The sequence below is a fragment of the Hydra vulgaris genome, chromosome 05, assembly GCF_038396675.1.
Source record: "Hydra vulgaris chromosome 05, alternate assembly HydraT2T_AEP".
In the NCBI taxonomy this organism is placed as follows: Eukaryota; Metazoa; Cnidaria; class Hydrozoa; order Anthoathecata; family Hydridae; genus Hydra; species Hydra vulgaris.
Window position 1 is genome coordinate 45,184,387 of NC_088924.1, and position 20,583 is coordinate 45,204,969.

General features: G+C 27.8%; 1 protein-coding gene and 1 long non-coding RNA gene across 3 annotated transcripts; both read left to right on the top strand.

Annotated features, from left to right (window-relative positions):
- Nucleotides 1-224: 224 nt before the first annotated feature.
- LOC136080899 (glutamic acid-rich protein-like) lies at nt 225-19,860 on the top strand. The gene is made up of 5 exons (XM_065798287.1): nt 225-317; nt 10,810-10,868; nt 18,263-18,364; nt 18,509-18,679; nt 18,767-19,860. Exons 3-5 carry the CDS (start codon nt 18,290-18,292, stop codon nt 19,316-19,318), a joined length of 798 nt encoding a protein of 265 aa, XP_065654359.1. The 5' UTR covers nt 225-317; nt 10,810-10,868; nt 18,263-18,289; the 3' UTR covers nt 19,319-19,860.
- On the top strand, nt 11,874-17,203 carry LOC136080898 (uncharacterized). Of its 2 annotated transcripts, XR_010638719.1 has the most exons (3): nt 11,874-11,985; nt 16,768-16,836; nt 17,021-17,203. It is a non-coding gene; the product is annotated as an uncharacterized LOC136080898 (long non-coding RNA). The 2 variants fall into 2 exon arrangements; XR_010638718.1 differs by lacking the exon at nt 11,874-11,985 and having other exon boundaries at nt 15,869-16,836.
- Nucleotides 19,861-20,583: the final 723 nt, after the last annotated feature.

The window sequence follows — 20,583 nt, forward strand, 5'->3', positions numbered from 1 at the left end:
CAGTTTATGATTTTTGTTTTCATTTTTGTTTAGGTTACTTTTGTTTTTAGGCACTATTTTTAAAATGCGCAAAAATTATAAAACTATTTAAAAGCCATGACCAAATCAGCAAAAGAAAAGTGTTATATGCATGATCATATAAAGACATGAGATCACATGTTTTCATGTGAAACACTGATTTAATAATTTACATTAAATAAAGTAATTCACAAATCGTTTATTTAGAAATCAACCGGGTATTGATTTTGAAAGAAAAACTGTTTTTCTCAAATCATTCACATTTATTGGAATTCCTACATTTAATTATGGAACTTGTGGTGAGTAGTGATTATTATAAAACATTATGTAAAGCTTTTTTTGTATTAAATGTCCTTTTTATATTTTATATCTTGAGATATAACATCTCTGGTGAGGTTATACTAAAGGATTTGAGTTTGGACAGGCACCATTTATGAAAAAAGAAAGTTTTATTTTTATAGTTATCTTTTTTTCTGAAAAAATTAAAGTTGGCAATAATTATAAAATTCAAGTAAAAAGTCTAAAAAATTGAAACGCAAATTTAATTTATCATTTAAAAAACCTAAAAAATCTAAAAACTCAAATACTTTCAAAACCTGCTACGAGTATTTGGAAAAAAATCTATTTGTAAACATTATTAAAACTACAATTTTATTGAATTTAAAAACATTTAATACATTTTTTTAAAAGTTTCTTAAGCGAACAAACACAAAAAGTAGTTCTTGGCGCAATCAGCTCTAAATAGAAAAAAGTAATACACAGATGATACCAAATTTATTTCATTCATTAAAACATTCGAAGACAGTCGAATGTTACAACGTGACTTATGTAAGCTGGTTGAATGGAGCGAAAAATGGTTAATCAACTTCAATAAAGAAAATTGCATATTGGCAAAAGAAACTTGAATTGCAAATATTTTATGTGCAGTACACTTGAAATGATTCACCAAAATATTTCAGTTAATCAAGAAACAATGTTAGAGAGTGATCTTGGTGTTATGATATCAAAAAACATCAAATTGTGAAGCCATATAAACGCACTTACAGCAAGAGCTAACAGAAAGCTTGGTCAGATAAAGAAATCTTTTTGTCAATTAAATGAAATTTCAATGAATTTATTGTTGTTGGTTCATCCATACTTGGAGTTTGCAGCACTTGTATGGAACCCTTATTACCAAAATGACATTGAGAAACTTGAAAAATTACAACATAGGGCTACACGAATAACTAGTTTAAAGAGTGTTTGCTATGAAGATAGACTAAAAAGATTTAACTTGGCTACATTGGCAAAACAAGAATACCAAGTGGTGATATGATTCAATAATATAAAATAAGTGATAAAATGGATAAAATTCAATGGAATCATCTTCCTAGAGTAAATAAATATGCAATAACTAAAGGTCATATACAGAAAATACAAAAACAATTCACACAAAAACAAACAAAACAAAATAAAATTTGATTATAAAAAAACAAAATATAAACAATGATAAAAAAAAAAAAACTTTTGCAAAAACAATTTTAAAATCTACAGGTGTTAGACTCGCCATATTTAATTGTAAATGTACAGTAAAAACTTTATTATTATTTTTATTATGTATAATATATATGCATATATTTATATATATGTATGCCATTATTTAAACTAAACAAGCATAAAATAATAGGAGGTATAAGATAAAAAATAAACAAAATTGCTTTTGTTTAATCACAGTTTATGTTGTGGTGGTAGTAAACCGGAATCTCAGTTATTTTTACCGTCATTTCAAAGAGGCTTAGCTCCAATACCTAGTTTATCCAATCAGATGAACATCATTGTCATTTATGTTTTACCCTGTTATTTGCTCTGCTGTAATTTGCCTGCTCCATACTGCAGTAGGAAGGACTTTACTACAAACAGCCAAAATCTTAACTTTATCCAAATTTGTAAAGTTCTAATATTATTGATAAAATAATACTGGCAGTGTTTTTATAAGTATATATTTTTATATATAGTGGCAAGTTATATATATATATATATATATATATATATATAAAATTTCGTTATATTATTTTAATTTTGTTATATTATTTGGTATTGATTTCTCTCTCTGTTCACGGATAATCTGATGGTGACCTAAGACTTTAGGGGTCATCCATAAAGTACGTACGCTCATAGGGGGGAGGGGGGAGTCTTCAAAAAGCGTACGAAAGCGTATGGGAGGGGAGGGGGGGAGGGTTCAATTTAAAAGTACGTACTTCGATTTTCTAATTTATCACAATTAACCAGCTAATCAATAGAAAAGTTACATTCTGACTAAAGATTCTAGTTTGCCAACATAAAAATATGTATGGTATATGTAGTAGAGGGTATAGTTTTCCTCTATGCACACACATGTATGGGCGCCCTCAGAATTTTTTGATGTTCCAGATAGGACACTTTCATACATCGTGCAAACTCATAACTTAAGTTTGTTTATACCTATGCCAAATGAGGAGGCCTTGCAAAATATCGGGATGGCGGAGGCCTGTGAACAAAAGCCTTAAAACGCTTACCCTCTCGACCCCCAAAATGAGAGGGGTGTAAATTTTGCATGGTCATAATTTTTTTGTAATTTACAATATTTTTCTACAAAAATAAAAATCTGTCGATAAATTTAAATTTAGTTTTAGATGTTAAAGTTGAAAATTTTTCTATTTATTTCCCTCACGTTTGGGCATGGAAAGGGAGAGCAAACGCTTTAGGGCTTTTTGTTCCCAGGCCTCCGCCATCCAAATTCTTTGCAAGGCCACCTCATTTGGCATATTAACAAACTTAAGTTTGCATGATGCGTAAAAGTGTTCTATCTGGAACATCAAAAAATCCTGAGGGGGCCTATGCACACATGCCACCCCTTATATACTGGCCCTAAGTAAGACCTGAGGGCCGTGGTTAATGGGACGGAGTCATCCCCCAAAAAAACGTGTCAATGGCGTCTCAAAATCTTCCAAATTTGACCGTTAGGTTTTGCTAAAATAAAAAGCAAAAGGGCACAAAATTTGCTGTTGCCCCCTCCCACTGGGTTTTACCCTTTGTTTTCAATATTACTAATCTCACGTAAGACTCGTTTTATTTTTTACTAAAGAGGGGTGCCTGAAAAAAACGTCCATCTAAAGTATAGTTTATTTACATTTGATTCGTTTTTAAAACAAAAAAAAAAGTTTGCATAAAATTCATCGGGAATCGAACCTGGATCTCCGTCGACAATTTCCGCCGCATTAACCTCTCGCCCACATACGCAATTCTCATTTATTTATTTTAAATTTATTTAAATTATTATTTGCATATATACTTAAAGACGTTTTCAAAATGCGCAAACAAAGAGCTTTGGGGTCGTATAAAGTATCTAAGGTACCCTCCGGTTTTTTTTTTTAAATAAACTTTTTTATTGAGAAAAAAAAATAAAGGAGGGATGGGGGGGGGGGATATTTAAGGGGGGGGGGGGGATTTAAGAAACGTACGTACTTTTAAGAGGGGGGGTAGGGACATAAAAGTACGCATGGCAACAGGGGAAGGGGGGGGGTCGAATTTCAGAATTTTCGGCGTACGTACTTTATGGACGACCCCTTATATCAAATCCTATGAAATTTTTGTTTTGTTTTTGAAAGTAGTACATTTGTACATTCTGAAACTATCAAAATTTAAATTATTTGTTGGTAGCTTTTTAAGAAAACTTAGTAAGAAGTTTTATAAATGACAATGTTTTCATATTAAATTAATACTTTTGCGTCAGCCATTTTAGTTGTTTACTTTCTGTAGTTGCAGCAGCGCGATTGGCTATAATAATATTTATTAGTTTCCGATTGGCTTATAGTTGTTGTTGCTTCAAGATTTCAACAATATTTATAAACACATTTTGGCAATAACAGCGACTTTATTTAATTAATTAAGTAAAAAACTTATATTAACTTAAATTTAAAAGCGGATTAAAAAATATAGGAATTATTTCTCAAGAATAGAAAAGAAATGCAAAAATTTGCTAAAGATCATAACGAGTTATTAAAATGTTTTTGCATATGCTGTACGAAAAAAAGTAATGATTTAAGATGCATTCAAACCAAATGCAATAAACAAGGTCCAAAACAAGGAAAAAATCATGAAAATCTTATCAAGAGATTTTTTTGATAAAGCTACTCTGTTGAAAACCCTGATCTACCTAAAATGTCATGTTTTAATTGCAGAAAATATCTATCGAGTTTAGAGAAAACAGATTCAAAAAGATTTTTATTCACTGCTCGACCTAAGTATGAAGGTAAGTTTTATAATAAAATAAGCCAATTAAAACCAATTACATTTCTTATTATAATTGTTCTGCTTATATACAATATTGTGTTTGCACTAAAAAAATAACTACTTATTACTTTTAGGTCTTAATACTAGAGTTATACAAGGTGGGAAATGTGAGTGTTTTATTTGTGTTAATGGGTGTAAAATTGGTACTGAAAAAGTGACTCTTCCACCAATGGTATCATGTGAAACTAATACATAAATAATAATTACAATAATAATAAGAGTTATATTCTCTAACTTCTCTGTGTGAGTGGTATAACAAATGGATGGGTGCTGGAAGAAACATTGAAAAAGCTAAACATTTTAGTTATGTAGTTAATCCTCCTTTATTGAATTGAAATGTAACAAAGAAGTTGGTGGAATTGTTAACATATCAGGCTCACATATTTTTCTAGTCATAATAGACAAATTTCTCAAAATAGTTGAAAAAACTTGTTTGAGGATACTAATCAAGGATTTCATTTTGTAAATAGTTATCTATCAGCAATTAATTTTGCCAGAGTACCTTATTAAGGTAAACATGGGTTAGAAGTAAATGGTTCCAACAAGTTTCTAAAAAGTTTGATCGCTTTCAAATTTATCTGGATGAGCACAAAATTATTGGTGGAATATATATGAAAGCTGTGAAAGACTTGAGCGATGTTGTTCATTTGTGTTTTGGAAAAACATTAAATCCAAACTACTCTGATTTTGTTCAAAGGTTTTCACAAAGTTTAAGAGATCTTGGTTCAAACATTCCTCTAAAAGTTCATATAATGGAGCATCATGTTGAAGAATTTATTGTTATGATGGGAGGAAAGTTTGGTAAGTGCATGCTTAGAAAAATAACTGATAACTTTTCAAATTTTTACATATAAAAATATTATTATTAAATATTTTAAATTAAAGGTTTAAGATATTGGACTAAACAAGCATTGGAATCAGTCCATCAAGACTTTAAACAGTTTAGAGAATTACGAAAGGTAGGACAACGCCAATTTTAATGAAGTCTTGCAAAGAGCTGTCTGTGTGTACGTCACAAGGCATTTATAGTTAAAGGGTTACATATAAATAAAAAGTATTTACTTTAAAAATTTAGGTAAATGTAGTGTTTTTCATTTGTAAATATTTCCTTTATTTTTTAAAAAAATATTTTATTTAGAATTTTTTTATTACAAATCCAAAGATGATTCTATTAAGCCATTGTATTCCTGTAAACCTACCTTATCCTCTTCAATGAAAAATAAAGCTAACTTTTAAAAAGTGATAAATTAGTCAATGTTCTAACAAGAAAGCCCAAATTGTTTTCAGAAGTTATTTCATAACACGACCCTCAAAGTTTCAATCCACTAGATCAAATAACCAAACAAATTATATACAACTATTTGATTCACTCGCAGTGGTCTTAGGGTAAGTCAGAGGGGCATTAACCTCTAGTTAAAACAAGTCTTATAACTTAGATTTCTCAAAAAGCTGCCTAAAAACGACTTCACTTTTGATAGTTTTGGAATGTGCACATGGACTGCTTTTAATATCAAAAACAAATTTTCATGGGATTTGATAAAAGGTCTTAGGTCACTTTTAGGGTAGCCGTGTGTTATAGTTATAGATTAAAATATAAATAAAAATTTTAATAAAAGTAACAAAAAATAGAATAAAATATAAATGGTAATAATAAGAAATAGCTGAACTGACCCATATAAATACAGGTCTTTGTAAGTCTATTCCACACTGAGCTCACAGTGAGCCATAAAGACCGCCAGGTTCAACTTTTCCCCACCTCTAATTTTTTTTCATAATAAGATAAGTGCTGGTTAGAAATGTTATTTTATTGTATTGGACAAATCTAAAGTCGATCAGAAGTACCATAAAAACTTATTTTTTTACCCTATTTACCCCCCTTTAAGTAATAAAGTTACCCCCTTTATGATGATATTACCTCTTTTCAAAAAATAAAAATATTTTTAATTAATTATTCATTATCCTCCTTAATACAATCCTTATTTTTTGTTACTAATCTTAAATTGAAGTGATTTAAACTGCTTTTACACTATTATAGCAATAATTTCAAGAAAAAAATACAATCAATGCAACAAAAACAACACAACTACTTTTATATTACAATATTTACATCTTATCTAAGCAAAAAGTGGCAATAGCAGATTTCAATCATTTAGTATAATCTTTATGCTCAATCCTTCGCTTGTATTGAGACCAACTTTGAAGGCACTATGAACACCTTCTCAAGTCTGTTCAGCATCCCAGAGAACAACAATTAAACTTCACTAATGGGAGAATATGACAGACAACTATTATAGACTTTCCAGGTAACCTTCAGCTCTGTATTTAAATTTATCTTTGCATAATGCTGTAAGTCACAAAATGATACTTTAAACTCTTCAATAACTGAAGAAGCATTGCTGCCTATTTCATATCCAAAGGTGCACTCTTTAACCTTAGCAAACTTTCTGAGGCAATGAACTATAGGCAATAAATTAGTTTGAAATGCTAACACATCTCTATAAAATATCTACTTTTTCCAGAAGTTTATTGGAATTGTTCCCATCAAAGCCTATCCCATAATAACCTCAAAGTAAGATGTAATGTTCTTTGAGCCAATTTTTAAAAAAAGGCCAATGATCTAAAAGTTGTCTACCAAGTAATGTCACAATCCCCGTAAGAAGATGTAACTCTGGTGGAGGGACTAAGTGATTAATTTTATCTTCAGCATTTTTATCTAAATAAACGAGTCAAGGACTAATAACATTTTAAAAATCTTTCATCTCTAACCGATTTTCCCCATTTTCAACAAATAAGTTGTGCCAATGATCAAAAGAACCTAACGTTCTTGGAGTACTACTTTCTAAGGAACATTCGCCTTCACCCCACAACCAGGCATATTTACCTGAATGAGAAGACAAACCAAAGATGCTGTTAGCACATCTTTGTCACACAAGTCAAATGTAAGGTGATATGTAACATCATCCTGATTTAATCTACTCAAGATTTTCTGCAAATCTCCATTGTCTTCACAAACATCTTCAACAATAGCAAGAATAAAACACCTTTTAACTCCACTGTCAATGTAAGCTCATTTTTATTGGTTTTATCAAAGACATTGATAAAACCAATAAAAATGAGAGACTTTAAATTTACAATGCAAACATTTGAGAAAGTTGTTAGCAACCTATACAATTGCTTAGTTAAAAGCCTCATATCTACTGAGTGTTTTATATGTGCATTTAAGTTTTATCTGAACATACAAACTCTTTTTAATTATTTAGAAATGAATATATAAAAACTTAGACACCTGTAGACATCTTAAAGGACTAGCCTCTCTCAATGCCTTCTTGTTCCATATTGTTTTTTATTATGCCTGAAGCAACATAATGTGGGATCAAGAGTTTCTGCCAAATTACATAAATTTAAAACAGCCTGACTAGAGCAACAGTTGCTATGGCATCCTGAAGAATAAAATTTACTCCTAAATTAATATTCGCCTGAAGGTTTTTTATTGAAGTTTATTAATGAATATTTGATAACTTTTAATTTACTTATCAAGTAACTTATTTAATTTTTAATCTCTTGCAAGGAGTAAAGCAGCAGCTGCACATACTTTTTTTCAGAGATTCAACAGTTTTTGTATTAGCATGAGATGATTGCATAAGGTCACTAAGCTCAGTACTACGTCTAATTCTTGATCTGTCAACCTAATCCAAAAATAGTACTTTATAAAAAATATAGATCTTTATATGTATTAATCATTTAACTTAAATAATTTAAAAGTCATATACTTGAGAAACTTTACTTATCCAGTTTGGAAGATAAGTGTTTGATTCCTTTTCTAGCAAACAGATGTTTCTTCTACAACATGAACAAATTACATCGGACAGACAATAAAACTCTGCATTTTACTTAGACCAAATATACTCCTTGATTTTATTTGCTTTAGATGGTCGTATTTTTACTAAAGGTTTTGAATATTTACCTTTTTTTTCCAAACAAGCTGCAAAAACAGACTTTTTTAAGTCAGCCATCTTTACCGTATGATGTTTTTTACTTGAATCATTTCAAAACTATTAAAGAAAAAGAAGCCAAGATTGGCAGATTGCTTTATTTTTGAGTCTAAATTTTTAGGCTTTTCTAATTTTTAAAACTTAAAATACTAACTCTTCTGATTGACTTTATATTTGTTCTGCTCTTGAAAAAGACTTACACAAACTGCATTTATTTATTTTTTTAAATAAAATTAGAGGAGGGGAGAAGTTGAACCTTGCGGTCTTTATGGCTCACAGTGAGCTTTTCTATTTATACATTTTCCTTATATATTTATCCTAGCTTTCTGGACCCATAAAATATGGGTGTTTACCCAACCTACCGTTTCGATACTTATCGATTCCACAGCGATTATTTCTATACCTGTTATTTGTTTACTTCAATAATTTTACGTAAATTGATTCATTTTGAAAAATAGTTTTTAGGGGCAAAAAAAATTAACATGCGCATTTTTTTCGCATACCTAAAGCTTATAAAAGATTTATAATTAAGTTTGTTTATCTCCTAGATGCATATCTTTGATAGTTCATCGTTTTGGGGGATAATAGACGTCCCATAAAAATTTTGAATGTTTTTCAATCTTGCTATATTTACAGCAATATTTATAACAAAATTTTTGTTATAGTATAATATATATATAATAATTATAGCAATATTTTTAGCAAAAAAGTAATAATATAGCAAAAAAGTTTCCTGATTGTTAAAATAAAGTTCAAAAGTTGTGTCATTTTTATAGATTTATTATACACGGTTGTTCCATATTCTGCCTGCAAACGCAACATATACTTAAGATGTTCACACTCACAGACGTTTGTGCGCAACACTATATAAAAGGAACTTAGAAGATCTTAAAAAGACCATTAAAAACTATAGACTATAAAACACTAAGGGATCGTCTATAAATAACACAACAATAAATTTATTTTTAATAAGAAGAAGGAAATCTTAAATTGTTTTAGGTGGCAATTTTCATTAAACTTAATGAGCTATTTTGAATTTTTATTTAACTTATGACTCTGCGAGGGAAAATTTTGATCTTTTTTGTTTTGTTCATTAGAAATTTAGCATTGTGTAAGTTATGGGCGATCCTTTATCTAAAAGTTAGATTCTTTTTTCCAGTTAGATTCTAAATTCTAAAAAAGTCCCTTCGTTTTTTAGAATTTTTAGCTTTTTAAAAAATCTTTTTGTTTGTTAAAGTGTATATACCGTTACATATGTTTGTATATAATCATATTTAAAACCTCACAAGTATTTTGTATTTTAAAAAATCGAAAAAAATGTAAAAATTAATGTCGCCACAGGTAGGACTCGAACCGTGGATTTGGGCTTAGAAGCTTTGCGCGCTAACCACTCGGCTACTCTGGCACATTTACAAGTGAAATTTTAAAAGTATATAATAATTTTTTTAACAGAAATAAATACTGTAGATCAAAATAAAAGAGAGGTTGAAGCAATGCAATTTTAAAGTTAAAGTCTGTAAAACTTAATATATGTTTAAGTACGTTTTAACATTACATAATTTGAAGTTAACGTACGTTAGATATTTGCATACACATTATTTCACATTTTTTTTAAAACAAAATGTTGCGACTCTTTCTCGCTATTACCACAGTTGCAATGGCTGTCAAGAGTTCTGTATCAAACATGCTCGATAGGGCACTACTACTATTAAGTTCAGTATACAGTTAAGTTCAGCATTATTATATTGATAATAAAAATTATTATTTTCTAAAAGAAAACCACAAAATACTCAACTACACAACCAAGGTAATAAATGCTGTTAAATAAAACTTTGTTATAAACACAACAAGGCGCTAAAATTGGAACTTTTTGGACAAATAAACCCAAGCCGATAAGTCACATGATTATGTATACGGGTGTATATAAATATTATGCGATCAATAAACATAAGTTTTAATACCGAGTAATAAAGTAGTAAATACAATTATTATCTTATTACTTGGAATTAAAACTGTTTCCAACATTTGGAAGCCTTTTTATTTTTATTTTAGTATGATTTGTTTTGTAACAGTTTTATTTTTTCGTTGTTTTATGTCTGATAATATTCTGTTCTATTCAACAATACAAATAAAATAGTTGGTACCCTGTTGTTATTTTATATACTTTTTAATGATTTATTTTTATTGATTTCATTTTCCATACAAAAAGTGTAAGTTATTTGAAGAAATTTTTTGAAAGAATACAAAAAAGTTGATTGACTTACCAAAGTTTGCCTAATCCAAGGTTTGACTTAAGCGGAGAATTAACTTAGAGTTAACTAGTGTTCTGGTTAACTCTATGTTAATTCCTCAATTAAAAACCTCACCCTCCACATCTCCTAATGTTTTATGATTGCTGTAAGGAATTTTTATGAGCATAAATATCTCTGAAATCATTTTTTTTTTTTTTTTTTAAATGATTGATTTTTTTTTTCATAATTTAATTTAGTACCGAGTTTTGTTATTTTTTCGGGAGAAGTTGAGCTTTATAAATCCAAAACCTTCGAGGTAAGTTTTTTTGTCATTTTTAATATTGTTATTGTTATATTTAATATTATTAAAAACTCTACCTAATTTAACTTTTTCAATAATATTTTTTTTGTGATGTTGTACATAAATTTTTTCTCTAAACTTTATATATGTTTTTGTTGTACTCGATACATTAGTATTTTCTGTGAACTTCATATAAAACCTTTGTATTTTATATATAATTTGTAAATGATGTTTTTTGTATAGTTTATAGTAAATTGTAACCTAAAGTTTAAATGTCAATAAGTAATTTTTTTAGTTACCTTATAGAACAAACCTTCATTTTCAGTTAAGGGTGTACTTAAGACAAAGTTTTTCAAACAGAAAGCTACTGGCTTGTTTCTAAAATTAACTTTCTATAAGTATTATTATAAATAATTTAAATGTAAAATTCTGTCGAACAAAAAACTTTTAAAAAACTTTACTAGTACAAAAAATGTCCTTTATACATGCATAACTCTAGATACTGTTCTCAAATACATATTCTTTCTTCGAAATTTATTTTTACAATTAAAATCTAAAATCTATTTTATACTTTATTTGTGAAAAAACTCTGCATAAATGAATTAAGGCGCATCGTGAAAATGAGTTAAAAAATGATAACAAAAATGAATTAATAAAATTTTTTAAATGGGATTTTCGTGACTTTGTTTTATTTTAATACAGATGCACAAAACAAGTTTTGAAAAAATATTTATTATTAAGGTAACTTTTAAAACGATACGGTTTTTTAATAACTCGTCCTTATTTATTGTTATCCTTATTCCCAGTGAAAAATAAAACCGCGTCCCACATGGGTTCCGCGTGGGTTCCGTGTGGGATTGATGGGATTTATGTGGGACGGATTTTCCCATGTGGTATCCGTATGGAAATTTGTCACCTTAAACCCATGTGGGTAATCCCACATGGGTTACATGTGGGAAACATATGGTATTTACACACATGGGAAATCCCACATGGGTTTCCTGTGGGATTTGCATGGGATTTAATTTAAAAGCTGGAAACTAAAAAAAAATTTTAAATCGACATTGCATTGCGTTACGTTTATATTGTGTGAAAATACTTTATATTAATAAAGAGAATGGCAAGCAAGCATGTAAGTGCCACGAATAATTTTTATCTTTCTTTATAGAAATAAGATTGAGATTTGTGCAAATAGACTTATTATTAGGATAATATAATAGTTATTTGAATATAGATCTTGAGTAAATTATTTGCAAACAACTGATGCAAGTTGAAATGTTGTCAAAAACCAATCTTGGATGCATGGGACACTGCAGTGTCCCACAAAGAAATGCAGGTTTGAAAGTCAAAGAATTCCCAATTTTCTTTATTAAAAAAAGAAAAAAATAGGATGGAGATGGGTTTCTGTAACTTTTTTTATGCTCCAAAACTTTTAACTTTAGATATAATAAGGTTCTTAAGACTTAAGGGACTTACGAACTACATTGAGGAACAAAAACAGGATATTTACAGAAACTTTTCAATTTTTAATCTGGAGTACCACAGTGTTATTGAGAATAAAGCCTCTGGGTCCAGTTTTCAAAGTAATATGATCTAAGTAATGTTTAAATAAAATAATATGCTTTAAAATGCATATAGTTATACATATAACTCCTGATAGTTAACTATATGTATAACTAGTTATACATATAATTATTATTAATATATAAGATATACATAAACTTATTTTTTAAGGTTATGCTTGAACAAATTAGTACCAATTAATTCAAATTCAAGATTTAGTTAAAGTTCAAGTTAATGTTCTTATTTATTCATTGTTTTTGTTAATTTTATATTTATTTGTTCAAATTTATCAGTTAGTACTATATTTTACTACAGTAAGAATGTTTATCATTGTTGAACGTGATTTTATTAGTAACTTAATTTTATTTTCAACATATTTTGACAACACCCTTTATATTTTAAATGATGACAGCTTTACTTTTCTATTGATGTTGAATTTATTACGTTTCAATAACTCAAATTAAATCTTAACTGAATTATTGTAAGCTTTGTAGGGGTTTGTTGTATATCAAATGGTGTTGTAAATAAAGTAAAAATAATATATATATATATATATATATATATATATATATATATATATATATATATATATATATATATATATATATATATATATATATATATATAAATATAACATTAAAACAATAAAATTGATACAAAATTTCACTTTAAAACGAATACCATTAACATTGTGATGATAACAGCATTAGGAAACTAGTATTTATGTATTATTATTACTATAAAATACTATAAAAATATATGTAATACTATAAAAAAATAGTTTTTTAATTCATTCTATAAAATGGAGACTGACAACTGATGATTAATGGAAATAAATACAAATTATAAAAATCATGTATTATTACTAAATACTATATTAATGCTAGTCTACAAAGTTAAAATTAATTTAGAGCATTGTTATTAGTTCTTTTGCGATTCGCACTTCCACTTCTGTCTCTCAAATTTATAAAATAGGTGGTCAAAGCTTGCTCAATAGGTAGGTTCTCAGCATAACAATGCTTTTTTCTTACACTTTCTAAAGAGGCAAATTGATTACTTATTTTACTTAAATTGTAGGGTTATCTATGCATAATGATGTCAGATGATGACCCGGTTTATTGAACAACTTCACCCTTTATCAAACTCAGTCAATTTTTTGCCATCTCCCATTGAAAATGATGTCAGTTTTTGTTATCGTATTATGATGATATATCTGAATTGTTAATATAATATAAAAAATGCATATACCATCAATTTTTTTCTGGTTCAATTATACATTTATTCTCAACAGTACTAAAAGTAAAAAAAAAAAACATAAATTGTTTTTTCAGATAAGCAAGCTAATTTCTGAATTTAAATTGTTTTTTCTATGATCCTCTACAGTTTTAAGCAACAAAAGCAAGAAGTTTTTAGACCACATTGTTGGTGTAAATACCTCTAAAACCTGCTCATAGCTAGCATAAATTGTTTTACTTTTTTTTTAAATAAAATATTTTACTTTTTTTTTTTAATTCCATTTTTTAATTGACACTATTTTGGTCTCACACTGCCCCTCTATCTACTGGCATTATTTATGGATGATTCCATAGCCTAAATACTATATATATATATATATATATTTATATATATATATATATATATATATATATATATTATTTTTACTTTATTTACAACACCATTTGATATACAACAAACCCTTACAAAGCTTACAATAATTCAGTTAAAATTCAATCTGAGTTATTGAAACGTAATAAATTTAACATCAATAGAAAAGTAAAGCTGTCATCATTTAAAATGTAAAGGGTGTTGTCAAAGTATGTTGATAGTAAAATTAAGTTACTAATAAAATCACGTTCAACAATGATGAATATTCTTACTGTGGTAAGAATTAGTACTAGTTAACAAATTTGAACAAATAAATTTAAAATAGTAAAAAATAATGAACAAATAACTTGAACTTGAACTAAATCTTGAATTTGAATTAATTGGATCTAATTTGTTCAAGCATAACCTTAAAAAATAAGTTTGTATAATAAATTTTATGTATAACTAGTTATACATATAGTTAACTATCAGGAGTTATATGTATAACTGCATGCATTTTAAAGCATTTTATTTAATTTATATAATACTTTAGATCATATTACTTTAAATACTGGACCCAGAGACTTTATTCCCAATTACACTGTGGTACTCCAGATTAAAAGTTTCTGTAAATATCCTGTTTTTGTTCCTCAATGTACTTCTTTAGTCCCTTAAGTTTTATGAACCTTATTATATATAAAGTTAAAAGTTTTTGAACCTAAAAAAAGTTACAGAAACCTCCCTATCTCCCCCCTATTTTAATTTTTTTTTTTTAATAAAAAAAATTTGACTTTTAAACCTGCATTTCTTTGTGGGACATTGCAGTGTCCCATGCATGCATGCTTGGTTTTTGACAACATTAGAACTTGCAACAGTCAATTGTTTGCAGATAATATACTCAAGAACTATATTCAAATATCAACATGTTAGAGAATGTTCATATGATATTTGAACATCACAAATTTAATAATATTGTTGTGATATGTTATATAAATAATTCCATAATAGATTATGATATGAAAATAAGATAGGATATGAAGGCAATGATCAAAGAATAAATTTACTTATAGAAATTTAGATGTTTGTTTATTAGTTTCAGAATATTATATTATGTGTGACCGCGGCCTTCTATAATAACAAGCCTTGACATCGCGCAACAAAGTTGTTAAACTGAAGGCCAATTCCTAATACTGTGTTTACATTTTCATCTATTAATATTAGACGAAAGTTTGTGTTCGCGCTTTTTTAATAAATCTTTAAAATGTGATTAGTTTATAAATTAGATAGCCCAACATCAAGACGATAACGTTGAAAGGTTCAAGGCGTTAACATTGTAAGGTAATAATATTGTCAAACTAACGATAAGTTTTTTTAATAATTAAAATGCCTTTAAAATGCCTTTAAAATGCTGTGTATCTCTTTGCAAGTCGAACTATCTCAACTACAACAAAAATATCAATTTATACAACTACAATATCAATCACAACTACAACAAAAATATCAATACTCAACTACGACAAAAATATCAATTTATAAATTCCCGAAGAATCTAGAGGAGAGAAAAAGATGTAGTGAAGCTATCCCAAGAACTGGTTTTATTGTTACAGACTATACAGCATTATGTCAACTGCATTGGCCAAATGAAGCACCTTTTGAAAGCAAATATGGGAAGCAACGACCTTTAAACCCACCATCTGTTTTTAAAATATTCCGCCAAGTTGTTTTGCCACACCAGCAAGTAAAGTTAGAAAAAATGTAACTTTAAGCGGTTTTCGAAACATTTTACCAGATGAGTTAAATGATTTTCTAAAAGAGGATGAACTTATATTTGACGATATTCAATCTTTGTTAAGTGATAATAACGATGTTATTGTTTTCTAGCTTAATAAAAAAAGTTTGCACATACAATCAAAATTGTACAAACTTGGTGTTCCATTATTTATTTTAGTAATTTTCAATGATTATTCATTTGTAGCTAACCATAATGGCACAATTTGTAATATTTCATATTTAGCTGTAAACAAATTAAAGTTAATTAAAACAAAATCAGCTTTATTAGAAGCAGTTAGATTTTTGAAAAATAAAGAAAGTTCGCTTCAGTCAAATATTCTATTCGAACACCTTAATGCTATGAGAAAAGTTAATGTTGGTAAAGTTTTATATACTTCAGATATTATATGTAGACCATATGAGTATTTTGCTATGCGACGAAGTTTATATGATTGTTTGTGTATTGACTACAAGTTGCCAAATATAAGGACTTTAACCCTGTTGAGATATATTGATAAAACTTTTTTTCGCTTGAATCAACTTTTGTTGGTGTTTTTTATTGTTGGTGATTTTTATTGTTACCATTTTTAGCAAAAAAAATTAAAAATACAGTTATCTTTTTAATATATAGATATATACTTTGTTATGGTTCTGCTTGTTATTGATACTATTTAATATTACATAAATATTCTTAATAAAATTTGAAATACGAAAAATATGATTATCTTTTAACAATTTTTTGGTTTTCTTTTTATATTTCCGTCTTTTCTAGAGATTATTATTAGAAAACATAGACTGCCATTACACCCTACCTAATATAAAAATATATCAATATAAGTAAAAGTGAAAGTTTAATCGGCCTTCAGTTTTTACGGCATTTTGCGCGATGTCAAGGCCTGTGATTATAGAAGTCTACATCATTGAAAAAGTAGGTTTTTACATTTTTGTTTTTGTTTTTTTGTTTAACTACTTATCCTTATTGATCACTTTTTTTCAGGATTCTCCTCAGGGGTTCAAGCTCATTACGCATAATATGTGTTTAATTACGCATAATACGTTAGTCATTGTAAGTAATAAATTAGGAAATAATTATTTGTGAAATATTGTAGTCATTAATGACTTCAAACTGGCTAATAATTAAAATTGCTCTCTCTCTCTCTTTCTCTCTCTCTCTCTCTCTCTCTCTCTCTCTCTCTCTCTCTCTCTCTTTATATATATATATATTTGTATTTATATATTATTTTTTTTAGAAAATGTTTGAAGAAAGTTAGAAGATACTAAAAACCTTGGTATTATACAAGCCGAAGCGATTTAATTAATTCAATTGACAAAAAACGGCGTGTAAATCGCAAAAGAAAAAATAATATTTTTAATATTCGTTTTGGATGTATTGATTAATAGCATTTATTTTAAAATAAATTCATTTTGCAACACGTTTTTTAATTTTATAAAATTTCGTCATAATAGTTTAAGGTAAATCCCACATAGGTTATAGGTGGAAAACATCACATGTAAAAGATCAAAAATGCTACACGTTTTGAATACCAAATGGGATAAAGTAGCAAATACCAGATTAAGTTAAGCCTCTCTGAAAGCTTCGATGATTAATTTTAAATTACTATTTAAGTAATTTTTAAATTAAAAGAATTTTAAAAATTATCATAGAAGCATTCGGACTTTCATTTGTCTAGTATTGACTACTTTTATATCATTTGGATTAAAATATGTGGCATTTAAGATCTATAACATGTAGTATTTTCCACCTATATCCCATGTAGGATTTACCACATAAAACCCATGTGGGATTTACCATATGAAACCCACATGGGACAAAATAATAATCCCCATATGGGTTACATATGGTAAAAACCCACGCGTATCCCATATGGGATTTACCATATGGAATCCATGTGGGATTTACCATATGAAACCCACATGGGACAAAATAATAATCCCCACATGGGTTACATGTGGAAAAAATCCACGCGTATCCCATGTGCGCTTTTTCACTGGGTTGTGACGGCCTAATCTTTTGGAGTGACGGTCAGTCTTATTCTAACATCAAATATGAATTTTTTTTCAAAAATTACATAGTTGGTGCTAGGAAAAATTAGCAAGACGGTCAATTATTTAGAAATAGCGATTTAATATGTGTTTTTTTAAATAAATGCTGTTTCATTTGTAACATTTAGTTTACAACATTTACTGTTTTTAAATAATGAATAATTGCATGTAACAACACCAATATTATGTAATTATGGTAACAATACCACACCACGTCTTTAAAAAAAAAAAATGTCTTTAGCTGTCAAGTAAAGTATTTATTTTAAATAAATATCTATTTAAATAGTTCAAATGCACAATTGTAAAATTCATGAGTAAAAATAAAATACTGAGTTTCGTTAAAATAAACTTTTAATAACATAATTTTCTTATTAACGCTTTTGTTGTATTTCTTTTCTATATGTCACTTTTTGAGCATCATATTGTAGATAAAGAAATCCGAGAAAGAATATACTATGCATTTGAAAAATCCACTACCACTTTGTGGCGATATTAAAGTAGATTTCTTTCACGAAGATTTATTTAAAAAGGTGTTTATATTTTATTGTTGATAAACAAATTTTTCTATATTATTGTTTTTTTGTTTTTTCGTAATGTGTTCGTGATTTTCTGATTGTAGGAACGCATGTTTGTTTTTAATATCATGTAGGAACGCCTGTTTGTTTTTATTGTAGGAACGCATGTTTGTTTTTTGGTTTAATACTACTTTTTTGGAGTACGACTTAACGTCAACTCGCCCAATTACAAACAAAAATGACAACGTAAAACACATCTTGTTCAGTAAAAATGAGCTTGATAAAGCAAATAAAGACAAAAAACACAAATTTTTTCCTGAGAATTTTAAGGTTTTTGATTTTATATTGGTATTATATCAAAACTTTTATAAATATCTTTTTTATTGAGTTGTTTTTTAACTGTTCATTGGATTTTAGCTATCTTTAAACATCACACTTCCTGAAAATGGGAAAGAAAATATAGATAAAGGATGTAATAATAAAGAAGCGAAACAATGTGGTGATAAATTAAAATCTAATGAAAATAAAAATGAGAAATTAAATTCCTCATCTACAGATAAATTTAATGAACTTAGCGATACACTAAAAATTTCACCAACTTCCCCTGAAAATTTTAGTAGGACATTATCTCCGCTTTCTAAAAAACGAGAGAGCCCTGCCTCAAACAATGGTGATTCTCTTACTCGTTCCTTAAGTCCATCTTTAGACACCCTAACTGTAGATGATACACCTAGAGTAGAAGAAGAGCAATTAAGTGATGACGAAGAAGAAGAAGAAGAAGAAGAAGAAGAAGAAGAAGAAGAAGAAGAAGAAGAAGAAGAAGAAGAAGAAGAAGAAGAAGAAGAAGAAGAAGAAGAAGAAGAAGAAGAAGAAGAAGAAGAAGAAGAAGAAGAAGAAGAAGAAGAAGAAGAAGAAGAAGAAGAAGAAGAAGAAGAAGAAGAAGAAGAAGAACAGGTTATGAAGATTTAAACACTTACATTTTTTCCAACTTGTCTGTCATAAAATAAAAATGACGTTGAAACCTACATCTTTTGAATGGCGTTGTAGCCTTTTATAAAAAGTCACAAAAGATGGAGTTCCAATAAACTACACACTACATTGTGTTTTATATGAACAATTACAATCAAAAATTGCATTAGCACCAATTAAAATTTTTATGCAGAAACTCTAATTTTTTTTTTATTTATTCGATTATTTTTTAATATAATTCTCAAAAAAAATCTATTTTAAACTGAATATTTTGTTGATCAAGTTTTTTGTTTTGTTTTTTAAACAACTTTAAATTAGATAGCGATTTTTTTGTTTAAATTTTGTTTTGTTTGTTTAAATCTTGCTTTCTTAATTTTTATGTGAATTATGCACATTACGTTAACATAAATATAAATTTTTAAAAAATGTTTTTAATTTATTTTATTTGTCTGAAGTAATAAAACAATTTTTTTTTTTTTTTTTTTAAGTGAATCTGAAAATTTCGAGTTTGTAATGTTTAATACAAATACAAATAAATCTAACTAACTGCTTTTTAATCTATCAAAAACATCACGGGAAGTTGGGGGCAGGTTCTCTGCTGCTATAATTTGGATCTGTCCTCCAAAATTGGCGAATTGGCGAAAAAAGGCTTAATTGAATATATTATATGTAGTTAGATATACAGTAATAGTAATAGATTATATCAGGGACAATATTTTTTGTTATTAGCCTGAAATATTGTTTGTATACTTATCTTGGTGACTCAGTTATGAACTTCTTAGAATGCTGTATATCCTTCTCTGATTAACAAGCTTTTTTGCAAAAACCAGTAGTGTAATCATCTATATATTCTCAGAGATTGCAGTTTAATTGGCTCTTCCACCTGACAAAAGCAGTTACATAAAAAGAAATGTAGTTTCTTGGAGTCTGAAATTAATTTCTATCAATAATCAATATAATGTAGTATTCCATAAAGAATTATTTTAAAGTTTTAGATTATTACAGCCAATTTTTTTTAAAATTTGGCTGTAATAAAAGTTTACATAAATATGATTTTACATTTACTTTTATTTATACTTATACAAATAAATCTCACAAACCGCTTTTTAATTTAACAAAAACATCCCTGGGAATTTGATTTTACATAAATTGATAGTTAAAAGAAACTTTTAAATATAAACATAGTAAATTATTTATTTAAAATTAAATAAATATTATTTAGGTTGAATAAATAGTTACTTTCATTTATATAGTATATACGTAAA

Excerpts from the sequence above, each read along its gene's own strand:
- LOC136080899 (XM_065798287.1), top strand. The coding sequence starts at position 18,290 with ATGCATTTGAAAAATCCACTACCACTTTGTGGCGATATTAAAGTAGAT. Across the intron at positions 18,365-18,508 it reads ACGAAGATTTATTTAAAAAG|GAACGCATGTTTGTTTTTTG; the intron begins GTGTTTATATTT and ends TTTTTATTGTAG. Across the intron at positions 18,680-18,766 it reads TTTTTCCTGAGAATTTTAAG|CTATCTTTAAACATCACACT; the intron begins GTTTTTGATTTT and ends ATTGGATTTTAG.